Source organism: Hirundo rustica, chromosome 8, assembly GCF_015227805.2.
Source record: "Hirundo rustica isolate bHirRus1 chromosome 8, bHirRus1.pri.v3, whole genome shotgun sequence".
NCBI lineage: Eukaryota > Metazoa > Chordata > Aves > Passeriformes > Hirundinidae > Hirundo > Hirundo rustica.
Window position 1 is genome coordinate 31,865,330 of NC_053457.1, and position 19,838 is coordinate 31,885,167.

The 19,838-nt window shown below is 44.3% G+C and overlaps 2 protein-coding genes across 2 annotated transcripts; one reads left to right on the plus strand and one right to left on the minus strand.

Moving 5' to 3' along the window:
- Positions 1-1,655: 1,655 nt before the first annotated feature.
- LOC120755851 (soluble scavenger receptor cysteine-rich domain-containing protein SSC5D-like) lies at positions 1,656-14,616 on the plus strand. The gene is made up of 16 exons (XM_040071431.2): positions 1,656-1,719; positions 2,424-2,516; positions 2,733-3,047; positions 3,456-3,485; positions 4,291-4,371; positions 5,099-5,176; positions 5,781-5,867; positions 6,199-6,291; positions 7,043-7,153; positions 9,053-9,094; positions 9,193-9,225; positions 10,043-10,075; positions 10,216-10,248; positions 10,365-10,424; positions 11,945-12,050; positions 12,765-14,616. The coding sequence occupies exons 1-16, from the start codon at positions 1,656-1,658 to the stop codon at positions 13,138-13,140; spliced, it is 1,635 nt and encodes a 544-aa protein (XP_039927365.1). The 3' UTR covers positions 13,141-14,616.
- Positions 14,617-14,969: 353 nt separating this feature from the next.
- On the minus strand, positions 14,970-19,617 carry C8H10orf88 (chromosome 8 C10orf88 homolog). The gene is made up of 5 exons (XM_040072091.2): positions 19,440-19,617; positions 18,371-18,443; positions 17,603-17,809; positions 16,479-16,948; positions 14,970-15,527 (listed from the first exon to the last, which is right to left on the minus strand). The coding sequence occupies exons 1-5, from the start codon at positions 19,547-19,549 to the stop codon at positions 15,299-15,301; spliced, it is 1,089 nt and encodes a 362-aa protein (XP_039928025.1). The 5' UTR covers positions 19,550-19,617; the 3' UTR covers positions 14,970-15,298.
- Positions 19,618-19,838: the final 221 nt, after the last annotated feature.

Sequence of the window (19,838 nt, forward strand, 5' to 3'; positions counted from 1 at the left end):
CTCAGCAAAAAACAGCAATTGCCACAAAAGAAAACCTTTCAGGAGTGCAGTACGATGTTGAGAGAAATAACAAATACATTCCTATAGCATGAGGAAAGGTTGTGAGTTCACACACCATCAGTGATATTTTTTTTCCCCCCAGGAAATGAGAAATACAAAAAAATACATGTACAGGAGTAAGGTGTCAGCCCTAGTTTATTCCTTCAAAAGCACTTTAGTGAAATTCTTTACAAATATGCGTACTTTTAACGGGATTTGGTCAGGTGGAGTGTCTTTGTGGGCTCCACAGCAGCTCTGAGGTGCTGGAGCATCTTTTCCCAGCCCCGTGCTCGCTTCCCGAGGACGGGGCCCCGCTGCCCTCCAGTGGCAGCAGCCACCAGAACGGATCCGCATTTTCCCTCTGCTTATAGCCGCTTTAGGCACGGATACTTACAGAAATTATGACTCTAAATAAAGTTATTTCCAGGGAGGGGGAGATCTGCCAGTGCAGCAGAACTTCACTCTGTGAAGAAAGGCTAACGCCGAACCTCCAGCCCAAAGCTGTGTCACCAAAAAACCCTGCTCGTTTCCCAGGAGCGGATTTTGATAGATTTCTTTAAGAAGATGTTTTTGGGGAATGGCTTTGCTCTCCCAAGACCACAAAGGTCAGCGCTGCTGTCATCACTGCTGGTTCCTGGAACACAGGATTTACCCGCTGCATGACTTCCTTGGGATCTTCTTTGTAAAGGAGACTGAGGAATGCTGAAAAAAAGCAAATCTTGATGTTTCTTAATAGTTAAAGAGTTTTGCATTCAGCCATGCCACCTTCCATGCCACCTTCTATCCCTATATCCAAACAGAGCTGTACTGTGCCATGAAAATAAGAAAAGCATTCATGAAAACAAAGAATTTATGTTCATTTTTAATTCAGCTAAGAAAATTCAGCTTCGGTTTTTTACCCTCTGTAGTTGAGTCGCTCCTCCCTGACAGGACAAAAAGAGGTAGAGCTGGAGGCATCCTCTAGGATATCAGAGGCCGTGGTGGTGTTGACACCATCACCTCATGCCAAGGAGAGGACTTGAAGCTCTTTTATTGCTCTGGGGGCTGCAAGTCGGACAGAAACTGCAGATCTGAAACACGATGGAGGGATCTTCTCCCAGGTTAAAGAGAGGTCAGGAAAATAAGAAAAACTGCTTCTTACAGGAGTAATTTTGGCAAAGAAAGAGAATTTCTTTGAGGCTTGCCTGACACTTTTAGGATGCTAATCTTTTGGCACAATCCTCACATCAATTTAATCTGGTTAATATGGTTGTAAATTGGAAACTGTCTTAACGGGTGGCATGAGAATCCTTACCAAACAGCCTAATCTCCAAAAGTAAATCCCTGCTTCCTGGAACAGCCACACCGTCCACGCAGGGCCACAAAGGTGCCTGGGGAGTGTTTGGGAAGATCTCAGTGGCCAGTCCAGAACAGCCCCCTGAGCTGGATCTCCCCATCCGGATGTCTGGATGTACCTTGTGAAGGGAAAATCCTCACTAAATCACTTCCTTGGCATCGATCTGGAAGTTCAGGGAGAGGGATCAGGTTGCACAGCACCCGCCTTTGGTGCAGACCAGAACCCACTTGGTATAAATTCTGCAGCTGTGCTGGGCTACAACAGACCGCCCCCAACAACCATGGACCTTCACGTGCGTCTCACCTGGCTGCTTCTGCTGAGCACCACTCTCCTGTCTGAACCAGGTACTGCCTCGAAAATTTCTTCATGCTTGCAGGGAAACGTTGCAGAATTATTTGCTAATACAGGCTGGCTTGCTGGGAAGTGGTGGAAGAGATTCTCCTCGAATATTGCTGATGAGGTTTTGTACCGTAGAATTGACTGTTTGTCTTCTACTTCAGAGATTCAGTCCAAATCCATAGGTGCAAATCCATATTTTCAAAATACATAATTCAATATATATTATATATGTAATATTATATTAAGATATTATATTTCAAAATATAACCTATATTATACAGCTACAGTTATTCCATAACTTATATTCTTCAGTTACAGACTGAAGAAGACTGAAGGATATTCCTTTGTTTCTTTTCCATGAGGGAAATAGCTTGTGGAGGTTGTTTTCTAAATGTTCTTCTCCGAATATTCTAGTTTTAATTAAAATGATTCTATATTCCACATGTTAAAATGTAGAGAGAGAGGGGGAAAGAAACACAGAGCAGTGTCCCAGACCCAGGTGGAACTACGCTCTGCATGACATGTTCCTTCACACTTATAATCTTGCTAGTTTGAATGAGATAATTTGAGCACCATGAAAAAAGGCTTGCCAATCACTTACAAGAAGAGGTGATTCCACAGAGTGTAGATTAAGAGCTGGCAACATTGAATTATTTACAAGAGTATGATGTACAACTTCAGGGCTAATACGTTTCCTTCTCTGCCGCAGCGAGTGGAACCTGGTGGAACCGGCCAGATGGAGACCCAAACTCACTATGGAGCAAATTTTCCAACTGGATTAAAGAGAAATTCCAGCAGAAAGGTAAGAGACGTGCTCCTGAGTGTGAATGCACCTGGCAGATGTGCAGGGTTCCCTGAGCCAGCTCTGGGTGAGCTGCGCCCCAGCAGCAGCAGAGCCATACCCCACCAGGGTAGATCAGGCCCTGCACGCAGCAGAGCCACGGGGATTCAAATTCAGACAACAGAAGATGAGCTACAAATGAACAAATTGAGATTTACACGTCAACTTTTGCTTTAGCTCCACCACAGCTGAGGCTGGAATCTGGAGGGGACCGCTGCGCCGGGAGGGTGGAAGTTTATCACGACGGAAAGTGGGGCGCAGTCTGCGACGATTATTTCAACATGAAGAGCGCCAACGTTGTGTGCAGACAGCTTCAATGTGGCCAAGCTGTCTCTGTCCTGGGGCTGTCTTACTACGGCCCCAGTGGGAAAATCATCCACTTGGATGACGTGCAGTGTAAAGGAACGGAATCCCACCTTTGGGACTGCCGGCACGCCGGCTGGGGCAAGCACAACTGCGGACTCAATGAGGATGTCGGTGTCATCTGCTCAGGTAAAAAGAAAAATTAAAAAAAACTTGCACTATCCTGTTGGCCATAAATGCAAAAAACAACATCAGGGTAGAGCTTGGAAATCAGCCAAGGCTGAAAAGTGGAGGTGGGGAGGAGCTTCTTCTGCTTACATCTGAGGGACTGAGGAGCAAAAGGATGTCTTGCACAAAAGAGCAAGATTGGAGAGCAAGGCATGAGTATGAAAATAGTGAAAATCAGGATCACTTCAGTCAACATCTGATTAGAGCCAAGCCCTAAGATAAGAAAGGCAAAGAGTAAGGAGAAGATAGAGGCCCATCCAGTTGTGGACCAGGCATGCGAGAGTGGAGACAAGAATAATTCGCATCATAAATATATAAATAACTGCCCAATAAAGTAAATTCTTGTGCTTTTTTTTTTGCTGTTCACAGATGCACTGCGCTCCACAGTTGCACCGACAGGTAAGGCTGAGCCCAAAATTGAGACTGGAGTCCCAAAATTAGCTCTTTACAGTCTCCCCAGTGCTCAGAGTCTAAATTTTACTAAAAAAATCATGTGATTACAGCCCCTTAGCAGAGAGTTTTCTACAAAGGCACATGCTCTGAATTCAACTTATTGCTCCAAATTACTATTTATTCATCCAGTGTAACATTATTTCTTTATATTGTCATTATTTCTTTGCATTGCTAATACAGACTGTAGTTGCCCTGCTAATAATTAGTGAAAATAAGGCAAATCTTTACACTCCAGGTCTAAGTTTGGAATCTTCTGATTCAAATTTTTTGCTGAAATAATCATAACACCCTGGAGACCTTAAAGTACAGACTCTACCAATGTTTCTTGGGTTTCCTAGGTGTTAATTATGCTCTTCATAATACACAATCACAGAGGAGCAGGTGTTAAAATGAAGTTTTCATGAGTATACGTTTTATTATTCGTAACACAGAAATGAAAAGCTGGTTCCCAAAACCATTTATTCTTAAGGTTTTAACACAGTGGCAACTGCGACAGCTACCACAGAACCCCTGATTTCTGCTGGCAAAGGCAAGGTTAAAAAGCAAGCTGCAAACGTCACGTGGGGGAATTTGGAGCAGCAGATGAGATTTGTTGAAAGCAGGCAGGAGGAACACAAATCTCCCAGGTCCAATGAGTACTGGAAGATGCTCTCAGCCACGTGACCAAAAGTTGAAGTCCAGGGCTCTGCCTTTCTTTCCCATGAAAGCCAAAGTGTGAACGATGTCAGAGATCCTTGCAATGTCTCTGCAGGCTCCTCCCCTGCTCCCAGCTCAGCCCCAGCGCAGACTGAGACATCTCCTGCTCCAGAGACCGTGGCAACCCCCAAGGAAGGTGAGGCACACTTGGGGGCTGGAAGTCACTCCCAGCGCACATCTCATGCTTTATCCTCCCTTACAATGGCTCCTTTGCACCTTTCCAAATGACTGCTGCACCTCCAGGAGTGAAACAATACAGTCAGGAACGACACAAAGACTGACTGTGTTTGTTAATAAATATTAAATGAGGTAAAAGTAATTTTTTTGCAATCAAAAAAGAAAAGGCTGTGCAGTGACTCCTGTTACCAAGACACACAAAGCAGTCACACAGAGAGAGATTTTCCAGCGCAGAAGTTCCTCCGATCCGGCTCAAGGCTGAGTCCAGGTGGAGAGAGAGCCTCTTTGTTTATTTCTTACTTTTTATACATTTGTGGGTCTAGCAGAAGATTGGCTTCTGGGGTTTTTCACCTTTCAGCGAAGTGGCTAAACCAGCTGTCAGTTACAACTGTTTTCAGGTTAGAAATATGCAAACAAAGGACAGAGAATGAAAAACAAAGGATTTGTTTATGTTACATATGTGGGAAAAAGGTAGAACTGCTTTAATATTGTACAGTAACTAAAAAGATCTGACTCCATTTTATGAAAATTCAAAAGGCTATAAAGAACTCAGAAAAACCAGGGTAACAGACTCCTTGCCCCACAAAGCCCAAATTTATTTGCCTTCATCAAGGCTTCCATGCGCGTGCTCACTCCTAATTGCTGCCAAACTCTCTCCGCTTTGTCTTTCCTTTAATTTCCCCCAGATGTGTCTTCTGCACCCACTACTGTCACAGAGGAAATCATCACATCAGCTCCTGAAATCCCAACCACAGCTGCTGAAGGTAGGAACAGCCATTTTACATGTGCTTTTTAAAACAAACACCCTGTTACTTTGGGGTTTTCAGCTAAATTAAGATGTGACCGTGTAAACCTGTAAATATTCATAACAGAGGATATAGCTGTCCTTGGTTCCTCTTTTGTGGAGGAACAATCCCCTTCCAATACTTTCACTTGTAAAATATCAGCCTGTCACAGGGATACACACACTTACTGATGAATACCTCTGAGTTGTAGCTATAAAGAATAACCTTACAAATTTGCAAAGAAAAACCGTCCAGATCAGCATAATTCTGAATTCTGTGTGTCCAAAGTTCATAAAAGCTCTGGAGACATTAAGGACCACAGACAGGCATTTGCCCTCATTTCCTTTAGCTGGGGGATGAGCCTCTCCAGTCGTCTGGCAGACTGATAATCATGGGATGGTTTGGGTTGGAAGGGACCCTAACGATCACCTGGATCCAACCCTCTCCCATGGGCAGGGACAGCACTCACCACATCAAGGGTTTTTTTAATTAAACCTGAGACCTAAATCAAGTCACAAGCTCTTGAAATCACTCTTAAGCTTCTAATTGCTGCTTGCAGGCATTTAATTTGTCACCCTTTCAGCCTCCCCTAGCACAACTGCCTCCCTCCCTTCCACCACCACCACAGAGGAGAGCAGGACACCAGAGATCCCGACTACACCACAGGCAGGTGAGGGGCATTTGCACAACATGCAGCATGCCAGGAAAAGCGTGGCTAGGAAATCACTTCAGTGGAGAAGCCAAAAAAAATGCTGCAAAATCAGCACCTCTCAGTGCAGCTGGCGTTTGTCTGTGAATTTGGCCAGCACTGACCTGCTGGCACCAGCCAGGTGGGAGCTGTGAGTGCTGTGGGCAGAGCCTGCTGTGAGGGGAGCTGCATGGGGCACGTTTTGAATCCACAGCAGGGAATCTGAAGGCATTTAAATCCATCAAGAGCTGATTTCAGCCTTCCCTGAGTGCTCTTTCCCTCTTGTTTCCACGTTTCTTCCTTTTTCTCACAGCCTCCGAAAACACTTCGGAATCAAACTTGTTACCTGCTGCATTTGTAGACGTGACAACCTCAGCTGCAGAAACCCTTTCCACGCTGGCTGAAGGTAAGGTACAGACACGATGCCCTAAAATCTAATAATAGCACCTGAGTTTGGTCCAAATAGATTACATTGCTAGGATTAAAGTAAATGAATAAATCTCAAGATCAGCCAACTGCTGGCTCATTGTCTCACTGAAGAAAAGGTCAGCTTATATTCAATATAAACAAAATATAACCACACCTGAGTAATTTGACTCAAGGGACCAGATTTTAGAGGCTGCAGTCCAAGTCTCCTTTCCTTCAAGGACATAAATCAAAAGCATATCAGCAATCATCAGCTCCATTTTCTATCACTGACTGATGTTTTTCTCCAGTAAAGTATTTTCTCAGCATTTTCACAGTCCCTTCAAAACCCTCCTTTGCATCCACTTCAGTGAGTGAAGAACCTGAGGCAGTAATTGCACCAGGAATCCTGAGCACAGCTTACATAGGCAAAATCTGAGTTGCAAAAGCAATTTGGAGCATAAGTGAGCTAAGGGACAGCCAGACTGTATGCAAAAATTATGCGAAGAATTTTAATAAGGAGTGCTACAAACATATTGCTTCAGTCTCCAGTAGCTAATAAGCTTTAAAATCCAACCACTAAATATTTATTCACTGTGGTGTCATGTGGTGATAAAGACTTCACGCTTTTCCAGCAACGTGACAAATCCAAACAGGTGTACCAAAATTTAATTCTGGTTCCTGATGGTGTTGGGCAATATTGCTCATTGTTCTTCCTGCTTTTTTTTTTTTTTTTTTTCTCCCTCTCAAAGCTTCAACAGACTATTCTGTCACAGAAACAGAGAATTTGAGCACTTTTGCCCCAGCCATGGGCAGCACTGAACCATCAACAGCTCCAGCACCACTGTCTACAGTGAGGGAAGGTGAGAGAGAGCCAGCTACAGCTGCTGGTGCTGCAGTGTGTGTGCCCACGTCCCACCTCTTCCCATGCTCTTTTCTGGGGAAACTCTTACCCTGCCATCTCTTTTGCAGTATACTTTGCAACCTTTTAATGAATGAGCTGCTTTAATGAATTTATGAAGTAATTTTTAGGTATTTAAAAAAAAAAAAAAAAATTCAAACCAGAATTTCACCAGACAGTGAAGAAATCTCAGTTGTTCTTTTTCTGCCTTTTTCCTTTCAAAAGGCATTCTGTCTGTCATTCTTTCTGTCATTTCACTTTCAAAAGGATAGAAACAAAAATTTTCCTTCTTTGAAGACTCTTTAACAGAGCTTCAATCAGATTTTGCCACTTGCCTTCCTTGTTTAGACAGCTTCATTTTACTGATAGTGTAACACAGATGCTGTTCCATGGTTAAAAGGGAAAAAATGCTCCTTTCCACCTCTACTAACTTCATTACTTAGATTTGTACATAATGGAGGTAAACTGTGTTCAAGTCTCAGGAGAATTCAGAGCTCGCTGATTGCTTTGATTGTATCCTACACTTAACAAAGAATTGTCTTTGAAGAGATACAGATATTGATTATTTCCTTCTATTGATTTGTTGAAAGTGAAAAGTGGCTGCAGGCACCCCACAAGAAGACAATAAAGATTCTTGAGACTATTACTTCATCAGTCCTTTATTTGCTGAAAAAGTCCCCCTCAAAATTTCAGACTGCTGATCATATTTCAGATTAATGAAATCATTAATTTATTTAGGAACTTTTATGGGAAAGGGGCCTCCCTCCCATAAAACCACTTTTAACATCAGCTGAATAACAACAAATCCATTTCTGCCTGCAGTTCAAAGCCTGGATCTGAATAGAGAATTTTTTAATCTGCCTCTTTCTCAATGTTCCCATGTGGATTTAGACACCTAATGCAGCCTTAAAACAGCCCTAAACTTTCTATTTAACACCTTTCACCATCCCTGATGAATACTCAGCACCTGGATCAGCAGGTTAATTAGCATTTCTCTCAATTACCTCGTGTTTGGCAGTCTTGTTTAGAACTGGATCTCGGGGAACTGAGTTGCTGCTGACAGCTCTGCACAGCCAGCTTCTGCAGAAGCAAATTCTTGATGTGGTGCTGGGGTGGAAGGAGCTTTGATCAGGGCCAGCAAAGAGGAATTAAGGACAAAGAGTCCCAGGAAACGTCTGGGTTGGATGTGCATTAGTTGGTCACGAACCGCTGCCAGGAGACAGCAGAAGAGCCCAAAATGAAAACCCCGTAACTCTCAAGGGGTGTGACAGGTGTGTGCACGTGGTGCAGTTTATGATGGCCCCAAAGCAGGAGGGACTCAACTTGTGGTGTTGGCGGCGTCTCTGATTTCCCTCTCCGAAAGAAAAATACACTCCAGGCAAGTAAAACTAATTTAGGACCTCAGATCTCTGAAAGCCTTTCCCTGTGAAAAGGAGATAAATGTGTGGAGTGTTCTGGAAGTACCCAGCTCTCAGAAATGAGCCTGGGCTGAGGAAATAGCTGCGCCAAGCATCTGCTGTGTGAGAGGGTCAGCAAGGGTGGGAGAGAGGCTGAACCAGGCAGTATTTAAAGGATGGGGGAAATAAAACCCCAGCCATATCCCTTAAATTGCAAGGTATCCCAGAAGAATCAGGCTCCATCACTGTTATGACTCAGCCCTGATTTCCCCTATGAACAGGAAATGCTGTAGATCTCCAAGGGAAAGTATAGAGTTAAAATGCAGACAATATTTAATTTCACCTTTTTGTCCTGTATTCAGTAATACAGCATTACTCTGGCTTATATGCTATGGGTCTTGGTGGAAAAAAAAAATATACTTGAAATGCACACAATATTTAATTTAGTCTATTCTCTCTCACAGCAACAGTCACTCCTACTGCCGAGCCTGAAGATGTAACCACATGTAAGTAAAAGAGCATTACTGGTGCTATCAGTCTTGGGGGGAAAAAATATACATTTAACACGCACATAAAATTTAATTTCACCTTTTCTTTCTCACAGCAACAGCCACCACAGCAGCAGACATCACCACTAGTAAGTAATAAAGAATAACTATGGACTACATGCTATGGGTGTCAGGGGAAAAAAAATGTACATTTAGCATGCAGGCACTATTTAAATTCATCTTTTCTTTCTCACAGCAGCAGCATCCACTGCTGCACCAGCAGACACCTCCATTTGTAATTCAGTGTTGCTCTGGCTTACATGTTAATTCTTCACCATGCTTTGATCATGTAGTGACTGCCTCCCTGTCTCCATAATAATATAATCTCAAGGATTAGAACTGGAAATAATCCCAATTGCCTTTCCTGTGGCTTCAAGTCGCAATCAAGGGGCAAAAGGGAAAAGGAGAAACTGGCCCTGATGAAAGCACTCGGGAAAGGGCAGACACACGGCAGCAGTATAAACCCAGATTGGCACTTGATCGTCCCAGTCCCAGAATTTCAGCCTCCCTGCACCTCCCAGAGCTGCACCCCAGTCACTGCACAGGCTGGGATGTGTTTGCCATGGGAAGGGAGGGGTTCAGTGCCCACCAAGGCATCCACAGCCCGCAGCAGCACACAGCACGCCGCACTGCACGTTAGAAACTCCATCCCAGCAACCCCAGCCCCAAAGTGGTGTCTAGCAGGCAGCTCCAGGCTCCCAGAGCTGTCACATGGCAGCACAGGGATGTGTTTTCCTCCCTCTGAGGCTGCTCCCACGCTGGAACTTTCCCCTGGGCAGCGGCACCATTGTCCAGCCCTCAAATGGGACCTGCAAGTCTGCTGAGGTTTGGGGATCTCTCACCTGCTCAGCGCTGGGAGAACAGTTTTTAACCAGCAGTTTTGTTTTCTCTCGTGTCTCTGATCAGCACCTGCAGAAGACACAACACCTGGAGCAGCAGGTGTGTATGACTTTAGTACATTGGTCAGGATTTTGGGATCGAGCATCAGCTTGAGTAAAATCCTGCTCCGCTCCACTCCCCCTTGACTTCCCTGGCTTTGGAACAGACACTGAAGTGTGGTTTTGTTTTCTCCTTGACAGCCACGACCGAGCTCACAACAGCTGAAAACCCAGGTATTTATTTCTGGTCATTTCTTCAGCTGTGGAGAGCAGTGTACTATATTTCATGTGAGTTATCTATGCATTTTGAACACGGACAGTGTTTAACTTCAGATTTGCTCTTCTCACAGCGACAAGCTCACCCGCTCCATCAGTCCCTCCAACTCCTGAAACAACAACCATTGCCACGAGTAAGTGATGCAGATTTACCCTGGTTTATACCTCTAATTCTCTACCAAAGCTGGGATCTGATGTGTGCTGGCAGGCTTCCTGTCTCCACTGCATGCATCAACTCATGAAATTAATATTGAAATTTGGGGATAATTTTTTTGGCTTCCATACAAATTGAGGGACCTGAATTGTTGGTATTGATTTGGGAGGAATACCTGCTCTGCTGAAAGTTCTAAGGAATTGGAATTCACTGGGGCAGAGCCACTACACCAATATAAAATCAGGTTTCCTCTAGATCACCTCACTCCTACAAAATCAGCCCTCTCCACTTTCAAAGTCGCATCCCCACTGGAAGTTGAGTCAGTGGGAATCCTTCTGACATATTCAGTAGTATTTGCTCTGAACCTTGGTTTTCCACAGTGGGCTTTATCTTTTGAAAAAAACAAATTTCCAATTCTGCTCACTAATTGACAATGTTCTGCCTCAATTGCTTAGAGAGCAGACCAAAGGTTTCTTTTAGAGTCTGGACAGATCAGCTACACTTTGATAAAAGGCACTTGACTGCTTTGGTAAAACACACAAGAAACTGAACTTCAGGTGCAAAGCAGACATTTCAGCATGGGATTATCGCCCCACACAGAGGGATAAACAGAATTAAATCTTGTTCCCATTAATTCCAGTAATATGTCACTTGTAGCACTCAAGCCCCCATGCTTTCCTTAGTATGAAACCTTTGTCTGTGACAATTCCATTCCTCAGAACTGGTGCTAATTATATTTCCTCGCCCTAATGCGTTCTGCTCATTACAATGTTTATTAAGTGATGGCATAAAAGTACATCTTTTTATCAGTCAACTCACTTTTTAACCTTTTTCTCTGCATTAAAAGCCTATCCAAAGACAAATGGAACAACTACAGGCGTAAGGTGTTTGATTCTTCCTCCTTTTTAATGATTTCTCTTCCTAAGGGCAGGATACTCTGGGTAAGAGGTGCGAGCTGGGAAGGGCTGGAAGTTCATTGGCAGAGGGGATCTGAGTGCAGGGGAAGTGGGAGAGGCTGGATGCAGGCAGAGAGATTGGGAATGCCATGGCTCTGCCAGGGATCACACACTGCTGGTACAGGGCTGGCAGCAGAACCATCCTCAGTGGTGAGTGCCAAGGGGATGAGCTGGACCAGGTCTGCATCATTTATGGTTAAAAAACGTTTGAAATGTCCTCCCATAACCTGCCAGCTGCTGCCCGCCCTGTGCCCTCTGCTCTGGAGGGCTCACAGGCAGAGACACCTCGTGATCCTGGCAAACTCACCCTCTCCCAGGAGAGAACAACGCCGAGGAGTTACCTCGGGGTTAGTTGTTAGTTGTAGGAGGGAGAAAGGAGCTTCCAATGGAACATCATCAAAGAGACAGAAATCCATTTCCTCTCCCCTCAGCTGCCGTTCCAGACCCGTGTTTAAATTTGCAAAGCAGGCCAGTATTTAATACGTGCTGCTCTTTGCTCTGTGTTTGCCTCTGGTTTATCAACACCCAGTTCCTTCCTCTGCAGCAGACCTTACTCCCTTGTCTGACTCCGTGAGGCTGAGGCTGCTGGCATACCTGAACAGCGTGTGCCAGCCAAGGAGACCTGGGATGCCAAGAGTAACACTGGAAGGGTAAGTATTCACTCATGCATGTGAGATGCCCCAAACATGATTTCACACCATTTTCTTGCACCCTTCAAACGTTCAGGTAAAACTTGATTTGACTGCTCAGTCATAGCCACACTAACAATTACTAATCACAGTAAAATTTTGCAAGACACCGCTGTTTCTGCAGAGTCCTTGGTGCATGTCTGTTGGTTCAGATGTCCCTGGAGCCAGTCTTGCTGGAGTCACTGATTTACGGCACCAGATGATGCTGGCAGGGTTTCAAAGACACGTCAGAGGGGCTGGGTTGCTGGTGTTGTCTTGGCTGTCCAGGGAAATCCTTCATGGACAGCTCTAAGCTTCCAAAAAGCAAAATCCTTCTTTCCAGGACTGGGCTGTCCTTTAGTTTGTTGTAATTAAGCATGAACCCCAGCAGAGTGTGCAGTAACATTCCACTACTTCATCACTGTACGGCTTATAATGTGATTTAATATATAGTAACAAAATTCCACTAGGTGCTTTACATGTGTGGTATTTGTACGTGTTGTGATGCACATTACCCCAACAGACATCCAAATTCCATGTGCTGGCATCCATGTTCAGGAGTTCAGTGCTGTGAGTTGTGGTTAACAACACAGCTGGACACTTTTGGAAGAAAGTTTCTTGCAACAAAGCAAGCATGTCATAATGATTGCATCACAATTTATATGTGAGGGTGTTGCTGTTTTTTCCCTTTTTCAGGTGTGAAAGGGACCCAACCTGTGGGAATCACCCCTCATCAGGCCAGAGGCTTCTCCAGTTCCCTTACCGAGCTGCTGTACAACCCAGAACTTGTGTACGGTGCAAAGTGTCGGGATGCAAGCTACGACCTCCTCCTCTCCGACCTTTCCCCGGGAACAGGTTCCCTCCTCTCCGACCTTTCCCCGGGAACAGGTTCCCTCCTCTCCGACCCTTCCCCGGGAACAGGTTCCCTCCTCTCCGACCTTTCCCCGGGAACAGGTTCCCTCCTCTCCGACCCTTCCCCGGGAACAGAGGCCCTTATTTCCCAGGCTTCCCAAGCTTTAGAAGAGCCAAGAGAAGCGCAAGTGACAAGGTCATTATCATTATCCGCCGGTAATGATGCTTCTGCCCACGGCATTGCATTGACCACCTCTAGACCCCTTCCTTGTGCTCCAAGATCTGCTGCTGATTTCTAAAACTATGCTAGGGGGTGTAAATCTAAAGGTATTTAATCTTAACTGGACTCGGGTTCCTTAATTTCAGGTCTTTTGGATCTGTACAGAGGATCTGAAGCCTAAACTTGAGTAAATACTCTCAGTGACAAAAATAATTGGATCACCTGCCTGTGTTTTCTCATCAAGACTTTGTTTCCCCCTCAACGTTCCTTCAGTTCTAATCGTGCTCAGTTCGTACAAAACTCCACCGCACTCATAACCCTGTGCTCTGCTTCTCCCAGGGGATGATTTAGAGGGCATTTGGTTCTGCTGGACACAGCACTGATTGGCAGGGATCCATGCCAGCTCACACATTCACAGCCAGTCACAAAAGGGATGTTAACATTTGAAAACTCCTTGCAAGTACGTGTGTGGGTTTAAGAAACAAAAGGCTACACAAAGTAGATGCAAATTTAGCATTTCCAGAAGCCAAAGGGAATTCAAATGCTGTGCAACATCTTTAAACATGCACTCAATGCCTCCACACTCAAAGACAGTGAAAATACATTTCAGGATGAAGAGACAGTTGCATTCAAAATTCTTAAAAGTGAGATAAAAATCAGAGAAAGTTGTTTTAAAGAAGGCAGAGGTTTGAGATTAGAAATGCAACATCATTACAGATGCATTATGTATCAGTTTGCTTACAAAGCAAACTGATTTTGTCTGCAAAGTGGTTGCAGTGCAATCTTCTTTTAATCTGTGACAAACATGAACCAGGAGGTAGAAAAGTCCGAAAAACCAAAGCCTGCCCTCCCCAGCTGCCCTAAAAATGCAGCTGCTCAGACAGTTCCTCCTCCTGCCTCTCTCTGAAGGCAACTCAATAGAAATCACAGGTATGGAAATCTGTTTATCTGTGACATTTTACTGACTTCTGCACAACAGGTCTTATATAGGCAACTGAAGGGCAAAATGTTAAACATCTCTAGAAGTGAATCTTATTTTAGTACTTCCTGGAGAAGAAAATATCAGGCAGAACAAAAAGATACTGGCTTGTACATGCTTATGCTGCTTTTGAGTGAACACTTGCTTGCCACATCAAGAGCTTTTGCCAAAAATGTTTGTGCACCCAACTGAGGGGTTTACTATGAAGGCCTTACCTAAATGGTGCACCCCAGAATCCAAGAGCAACAAACTGAATGGAGTTTGAAACTCCACAGTGTCACAGAGGAGGGATTGGGAGTCACATTCCTACCTCCCCAAATGACAGCAAAACTGATCCCAACGGGTTAAAGGAAGTGTGATGCAGTAAGGAAAACTGCTCTGGTCTTCTGGAGCTACCCCAGCACTTCCAGTCTGGGAAAAACATCCGCTGGAGAGGAACCATGAACCAAGCACTTGCACTCCTTAGGATCATAAAACCCAGATAAAGTTTGCTGAGGACGCATTCATCTCACTCGTTCCTGCACACTCAGGTCGTTCAGGAGGGAAAAAGTCTCACAGTCTTGTTTTAGCTATCTCTAAAGGAGCCTGGATTCCTAATTTAGGTGCCTGTACAGCCAAGAAGGCTTCCAAAGAACCCAGGCCGGGTTCACATTCCCCCAGCTCTCGAAGGACAGCTCCATGAACTGCCCAAATTAGGCAATGACAATCCAACCTTCCTTTTAGAGATGGAACAATAACTGTCTTCAACAGGAGTGCAAGTAAAGCAAAAGCACAAACTACATTCTGTTCTACAGATAACCCCTTTCACATCAAAAACCAATACAACCAAAAAAAGTGAGCTGACTACATGTAGGTAAAAAGATAAGCAGTAACTCAGTTTATTTAGAGTACTCCATTGTTCAAAGTGGAACTGGGGAACTGTTCATACAGCTTCTAGCAATGTCCTTTAAATAAATAAGCCACAAAGGGCATACAAAACTCTTATATTTAGGAAAAAAACACATTATTAAGATCTTTCATAAAGCTGACAAGTGTGTACAACAGTGGATAGAACGACAGTAACAAAATGCAGGTTAACAACACTGAGGTTCTTTACAGTTTTAACTGCATAAATACTAAGCTTTGTAAAGTGTAATTGCTCTCAGAGTATTCACATTGAAACCCTGCCTCTGAATCCCTCTATCTCTCTCCGTTAGAAAAACCCTCGTTAGAATCATAGTGTGCTTGGGAAATTTTGTTTGGTTTTGAGTTCTGAACCAAGTCCATCAAGACAAACATTTTATTGTCTATGTGCGTCTGAAGAGCCTGGATTTGGCAGTCGATATAGTCCATCAGCTTCTTCTCCATCAGATCCAGGTTTTTTGAAATGATCTTTTCCAAATAGGAGCAAATAGGCTGTTGTTCCACTCTGTAAGAAAAGCAAATGTAAGAGTAAGTATAACCTATTTCTTAATGACAAGGGGCAATACAGAGATCTGGGCACCTGAACATCTTTTAAACGTAAAATTTCATTTATTAGGCAATGACCTTTGGAAGGCGTTAGGTTTTAGCACAAATAAAATACCCTGCCTGCCACACTTTAAATCTCAATTTTTCATAAACGTGCTATTGTATATAGTCATCTTCTTTCAACCTTGTTTTCTCAAAGGCTCAATTATGCATTAGAGCGCTTAATGACATAAAACAAAATCCACACAAGTCCACAATATACCCAGTTTGTATTCTGTCAGCATGGCAGACAGTCCTTGTCAGGAAAAGCACTTCAAGAGTTATCCAAACTGTGCAGCTCTCTGGGTTTGCATCTGCATCCTTTAAAAATAATGGAGCTGAGATATTCAGTCCCCATTAAATCCCGATTTCCTCCATCTCTTGAGTCCCACTATAGTTGCTGAGGTATCAAACAGGTAACTGTGACACCTGCACTGTAAATGCCAACAAGTGAGCAGGAAGAGGAAAATCAGTGGGGTGATACACACCAAGTACAGCAAAAAGACTGCCACATTGTGTGAAAAAGGGAAGATGTAAGAATTTAGGGGTAAAAGTAATCAAAATGAAAACACAGTAGATGAGAAAGACAAGCTAAATGTGCATAAGAAACACCCTTTTTAAACTGGATTAAATGGAGGTAGACAAAACAGTTTAGTAACAACAAATGATGTGATTTCTTCTGAAAAACTCCCACATTCAAGCAGCTCATCTGAAAAACTGTAATGCTCATCACCACACAGCCTTCAAACCCACGTATTCTAAGATTCACTATTGCTGCTAATGAGAAGAAAATGCTTACATGATGCATTTTGTTTAAACTTGTCAATGACCAGCCAATACCACTTTGAGAAATTCACCAAACTTAACTCACCCAGCACTCTGAACACCTTCCTCTTTAGGCACTGCACTCTTCCCGAGGTGCCTGTCTCCATCCTTGAGCCGAAGGTGATTCACCTGAGTGCACAAGTTTTGAAGAAAAGGAAGAAGCACCTGCGGGTTGGCCACGTTTGGAGTTTCACCTGCTTGTTGCTGCACTTGCAAAGATCCCATGACTTTCAAATCATTCCTGAGGTCAACTGCATTTTGCTGGGTAGGAAGCCTTTCAGAATCCAAAGCATTCCCTCTTTCAGGTACCTCTGAGTTCAGATCACGAGTTATTTTTAAACCTTTATACACTGCTTCAGCTGTTAAATGATTTTTAACAGGCAAAGGTTCACTGGCTGATGGACTCAGCGATGACTGAAGAGCTGCACTGCGCAATCCATCCACTGCACGGTCACCGCCAAAGTCAGAATTCTTCCCCAAGATCCAACTGAGTTTGTCTCCAAGAGGGAAACTGTTCTGATGGAGGGAAAAACAATACCATAAATATCTGAGTATTCAAATATACTGGAAATTATACAGCAATAACAATAGATACTTTATAACCATGCATTCCACTAGTAAAGATTTTAAAAGTAGTTTTGAACTACATTCCTTGTAAATATGAATTGTTAATTACCCCGTCAGTGTTCAAGTAAAGAACAAGCTTTACTGACTTCATTTTTACCACGCTGTGTCTCCAAAACTGAATTATTAATATCAGATGGATTCAGGATTCTGTTGATACAGCCCACTTTGCAGGATTAGGATCTGAAGTTTTGTGAGAGCACGCTGCTTTCAGTTGAAGGTGACATGGTTATAATGACCACTAAAGAGACAAACCAGCCCATCCATCTACACCCCAAACATTCCAGGGAAAACATCCACCACCCTTGACCAGCAGTGACAAACAGGCAAAAGGACAGCAGGGTGGCAGCAAAGTTTAAAATTATCACCGTGCATATACCAATACTAATCCTGGAGTAGACAACCTCTATTCACTGCGCTCATTTGAGTGACAACACATAAACCAGGATGAAAATGGCAGTAAGTGCAGATTAAAAACCTCCAAAATCTTTTTAGTACATCCTATCTGCTGGAGTGGCAGTTTGTGTTTGTGGAAAAGTGACTTACTTTCTGCTGACACCGCACCATGTCCATGAGCTGCTGAGCACCTGGAGACAACTTAGATCCCATGGATTCCATTATAGTTTGCACTCTGTCTAGATCTATGCTCGAGCCTAGTGAAGGAAAATCAGTTGCTAGTTTTGCAGACACTGCCTTCACCTCTAGAATTATTTTACTGATGAGTACTCTGTGTTTCTCACCAAAGGAGAGCAGCTATCGCAAGAAGAAAAAAAATACTTTGGTTAGGGGAAAAAAAACCCAAACATTTCATGTTTTCTTTGTACATAGGGGACAGTGCATTGTTCTTTTGAGTCTTGGGAAAAACTATGCTGAACTCTTTGCCAGGGAAATTAAGCTAATTTCTCCTTGCTATTATTTCCCATAAAATTCTCACTGTAACAGAGGTGCCTGAGTGCCCCAAAGATAAATAACAATTTTAACAAGCTTTTTTAACCCCAGAGCTGACCCCAGTTCTAATCACAGATCTGCAGTTTATCTGGTTTATGGGGTTTTTTCCTCCAAGACTATATTATCTGTATCATATAAAGTCTTCATGAAAAGAAAACTGAGATACCAATTTAAAAGGAGCACTCTGCCATCAAGACAAAGTACCAGCCAACAGATTTTTAAGTGGTTATGTGAAGAGATAAAGTACATAAAACAAATAATTTTAAGTATATAAAACAAATAATTTTACTAAGAGCAATGCAATTTAGTCGATTAAGTGATTAATGAGATAAAAGAAAAATAAAATAATGCTGTTCAACTCCCTACCTTAATTCTACAGGAGGCTGCAGGGCATTCAAACTTAAGGTACTTGTGGTACAAAGTAACCTCTTCAGTTTCACTAGAAAAATAAAATAAACAAGCTGTGGCATCAATATACAAGGTACTTTTTCTTGCAGAGATACACTGTAGTGATAAATATTTAGGTAAGAAACAAGACTGAGTGGAACACATTTTTAATGCAGATTTATGGTTTCCAACAGTGGTTTTAGTTTCTAGTTTTTAGCAGGTCTTTTACTTTCTAATAGCAGCTTTAATGCTTATATGCGACTTGTAATGAATCTTATCAAATATTTATGTAGAAATTACTTGTATATGGGCATGCACTGCGTACCAGAGAAGCTTCTGAGGTTCAGGACATTATTCACACACCCTCCCTGAGGCTCTGAGTCGACTGGTTTCTATTTAGCTAATTAAGCAGATGTGCCATGTAATGACTTGAAAACAGAACAGAAACATAGCTTTATTTCCCCCAGCAAAGCATGGAAGGAAGCACTGAAGGGGAAAACAAAACCTTTTTAAAATCTTCTCTCTTGCTCTTTGAAGTGTGAGGTGACTACTTATCAAGGAGACAAGAGGTCTTCCGTAGAACCCAATGGGTTGGGTTGGAAGGAACCTTAAAAGTCGGCCATCTTCACCCCAGCCATGGGCAGGGACACATTCCACTGCCCCAGTTTGCTCCAAGCCCCAATGTCCAATCTGCCTTGGACACTTCCAGGGATCCAGGGGCAGCCACAGCTTCTCTGGGCACCCTGTGCCAGGGCTTCCCCACCCTCAAAAGGAGGAATTTCTTCCCAATATTCCTCCTAACTCTGCACTTTATCTCTCCAAGCCCTTGTCCAAAGTCCTTCTCCAGCTCTCTCGAATTCTTTTAGGCAGTGGAAATGGCTCCAGGGTCTCCCCAGACGAATTCCCTTCTCCTGGCTGAACAGCCTCAATTCTCTCAGCCTCGTTAAAGCCGTCTCTAAGATCAGGAGCACCTCACAGAGACACACACCGAGCTCGGGGCCGCCTGCAGCGTGTGCGGCACCCAGGACCGCCCGCGCCCACCACTCACCCCGGGCCCGGGCGGGTGCCGCGGCTCTGTCCCCGGCCGGTGCCGCAGTACTCCTCGCCCACGTACACCTCCATGTTGCGGGCCTGGCTCACGATCCCCACGGACACCATCTCGGCGCCGGGCCGGCACTGCAGCCGCAGCTCGCAGGGCTCCTCGCCGCCCGCCCGCCGCTCCGCCAGCACGGCCTCTCCGCTGAGGGGGGGAAGCCACACGCGTTGTCCCGCCAGCCCCGCTCCCGCCCGGCCCAGCCCGGAGCCCCCTCTCGCCGCCCGCCGCCCTCACCCGGGCTCGCCGTCCCCCGCACCCCGCCGCAGGCACAGCGCCCGGGCCAGGCCGCCCGGCGGCGCGCAGGGCCAGGAGCACCGCGCCGACACACAGCGCGGCTCCCGGCCTCCCTCC

Excerpts from the sequence above, each read along its gene's own strand:
- LOC120755851 (XM_040071431.2), top strand. The coding sequence starts at position 1,656 with ATGGACCTTCACGTGCGTCTCACCTGGCTGCTTCTGCTGAGCACCACT. Across the intron at positions 3,486-4,290 it reads CTCCACAGTTGCACCGACAG|GCTCCTCCCCTGCTCCCAGC; the intron begins GTAAGGCTGAGC and ends ATGTCTCTGCAG. Across the intron at positions 10,425-11,944 it reads AACAACAACCATTGCCACGA|CAGACCTTACTCCCTTGTCT; the intron begins GTAAGTGATGCA and ends CTTCCTCTGCAG.
- C8H10orf88 (XM_040072091.2), bottom strand. The coding sequence starts at position 19,549 with ATGGTGTCCGTGGGGATCGTGAGCCAGGCCCGCAACATGGAGGTGTAC. Across the intron at positions 18,444-19,439 it reads GGCACCCGCCCGGGCCCGGG|TGAAACTGAAGAGGTTACTT; the intron begins GTGAGTGGTGGG and ends TTATTTTTCTAG. Across the intron at positions 16,949-17,602 it reads TGGTGCGGTGTCAGCAGAAA|AACAGTTTCCCTCTTGGAGA; the intron begins GTAAGTCACTTT and ends TCCCTCCATCAG.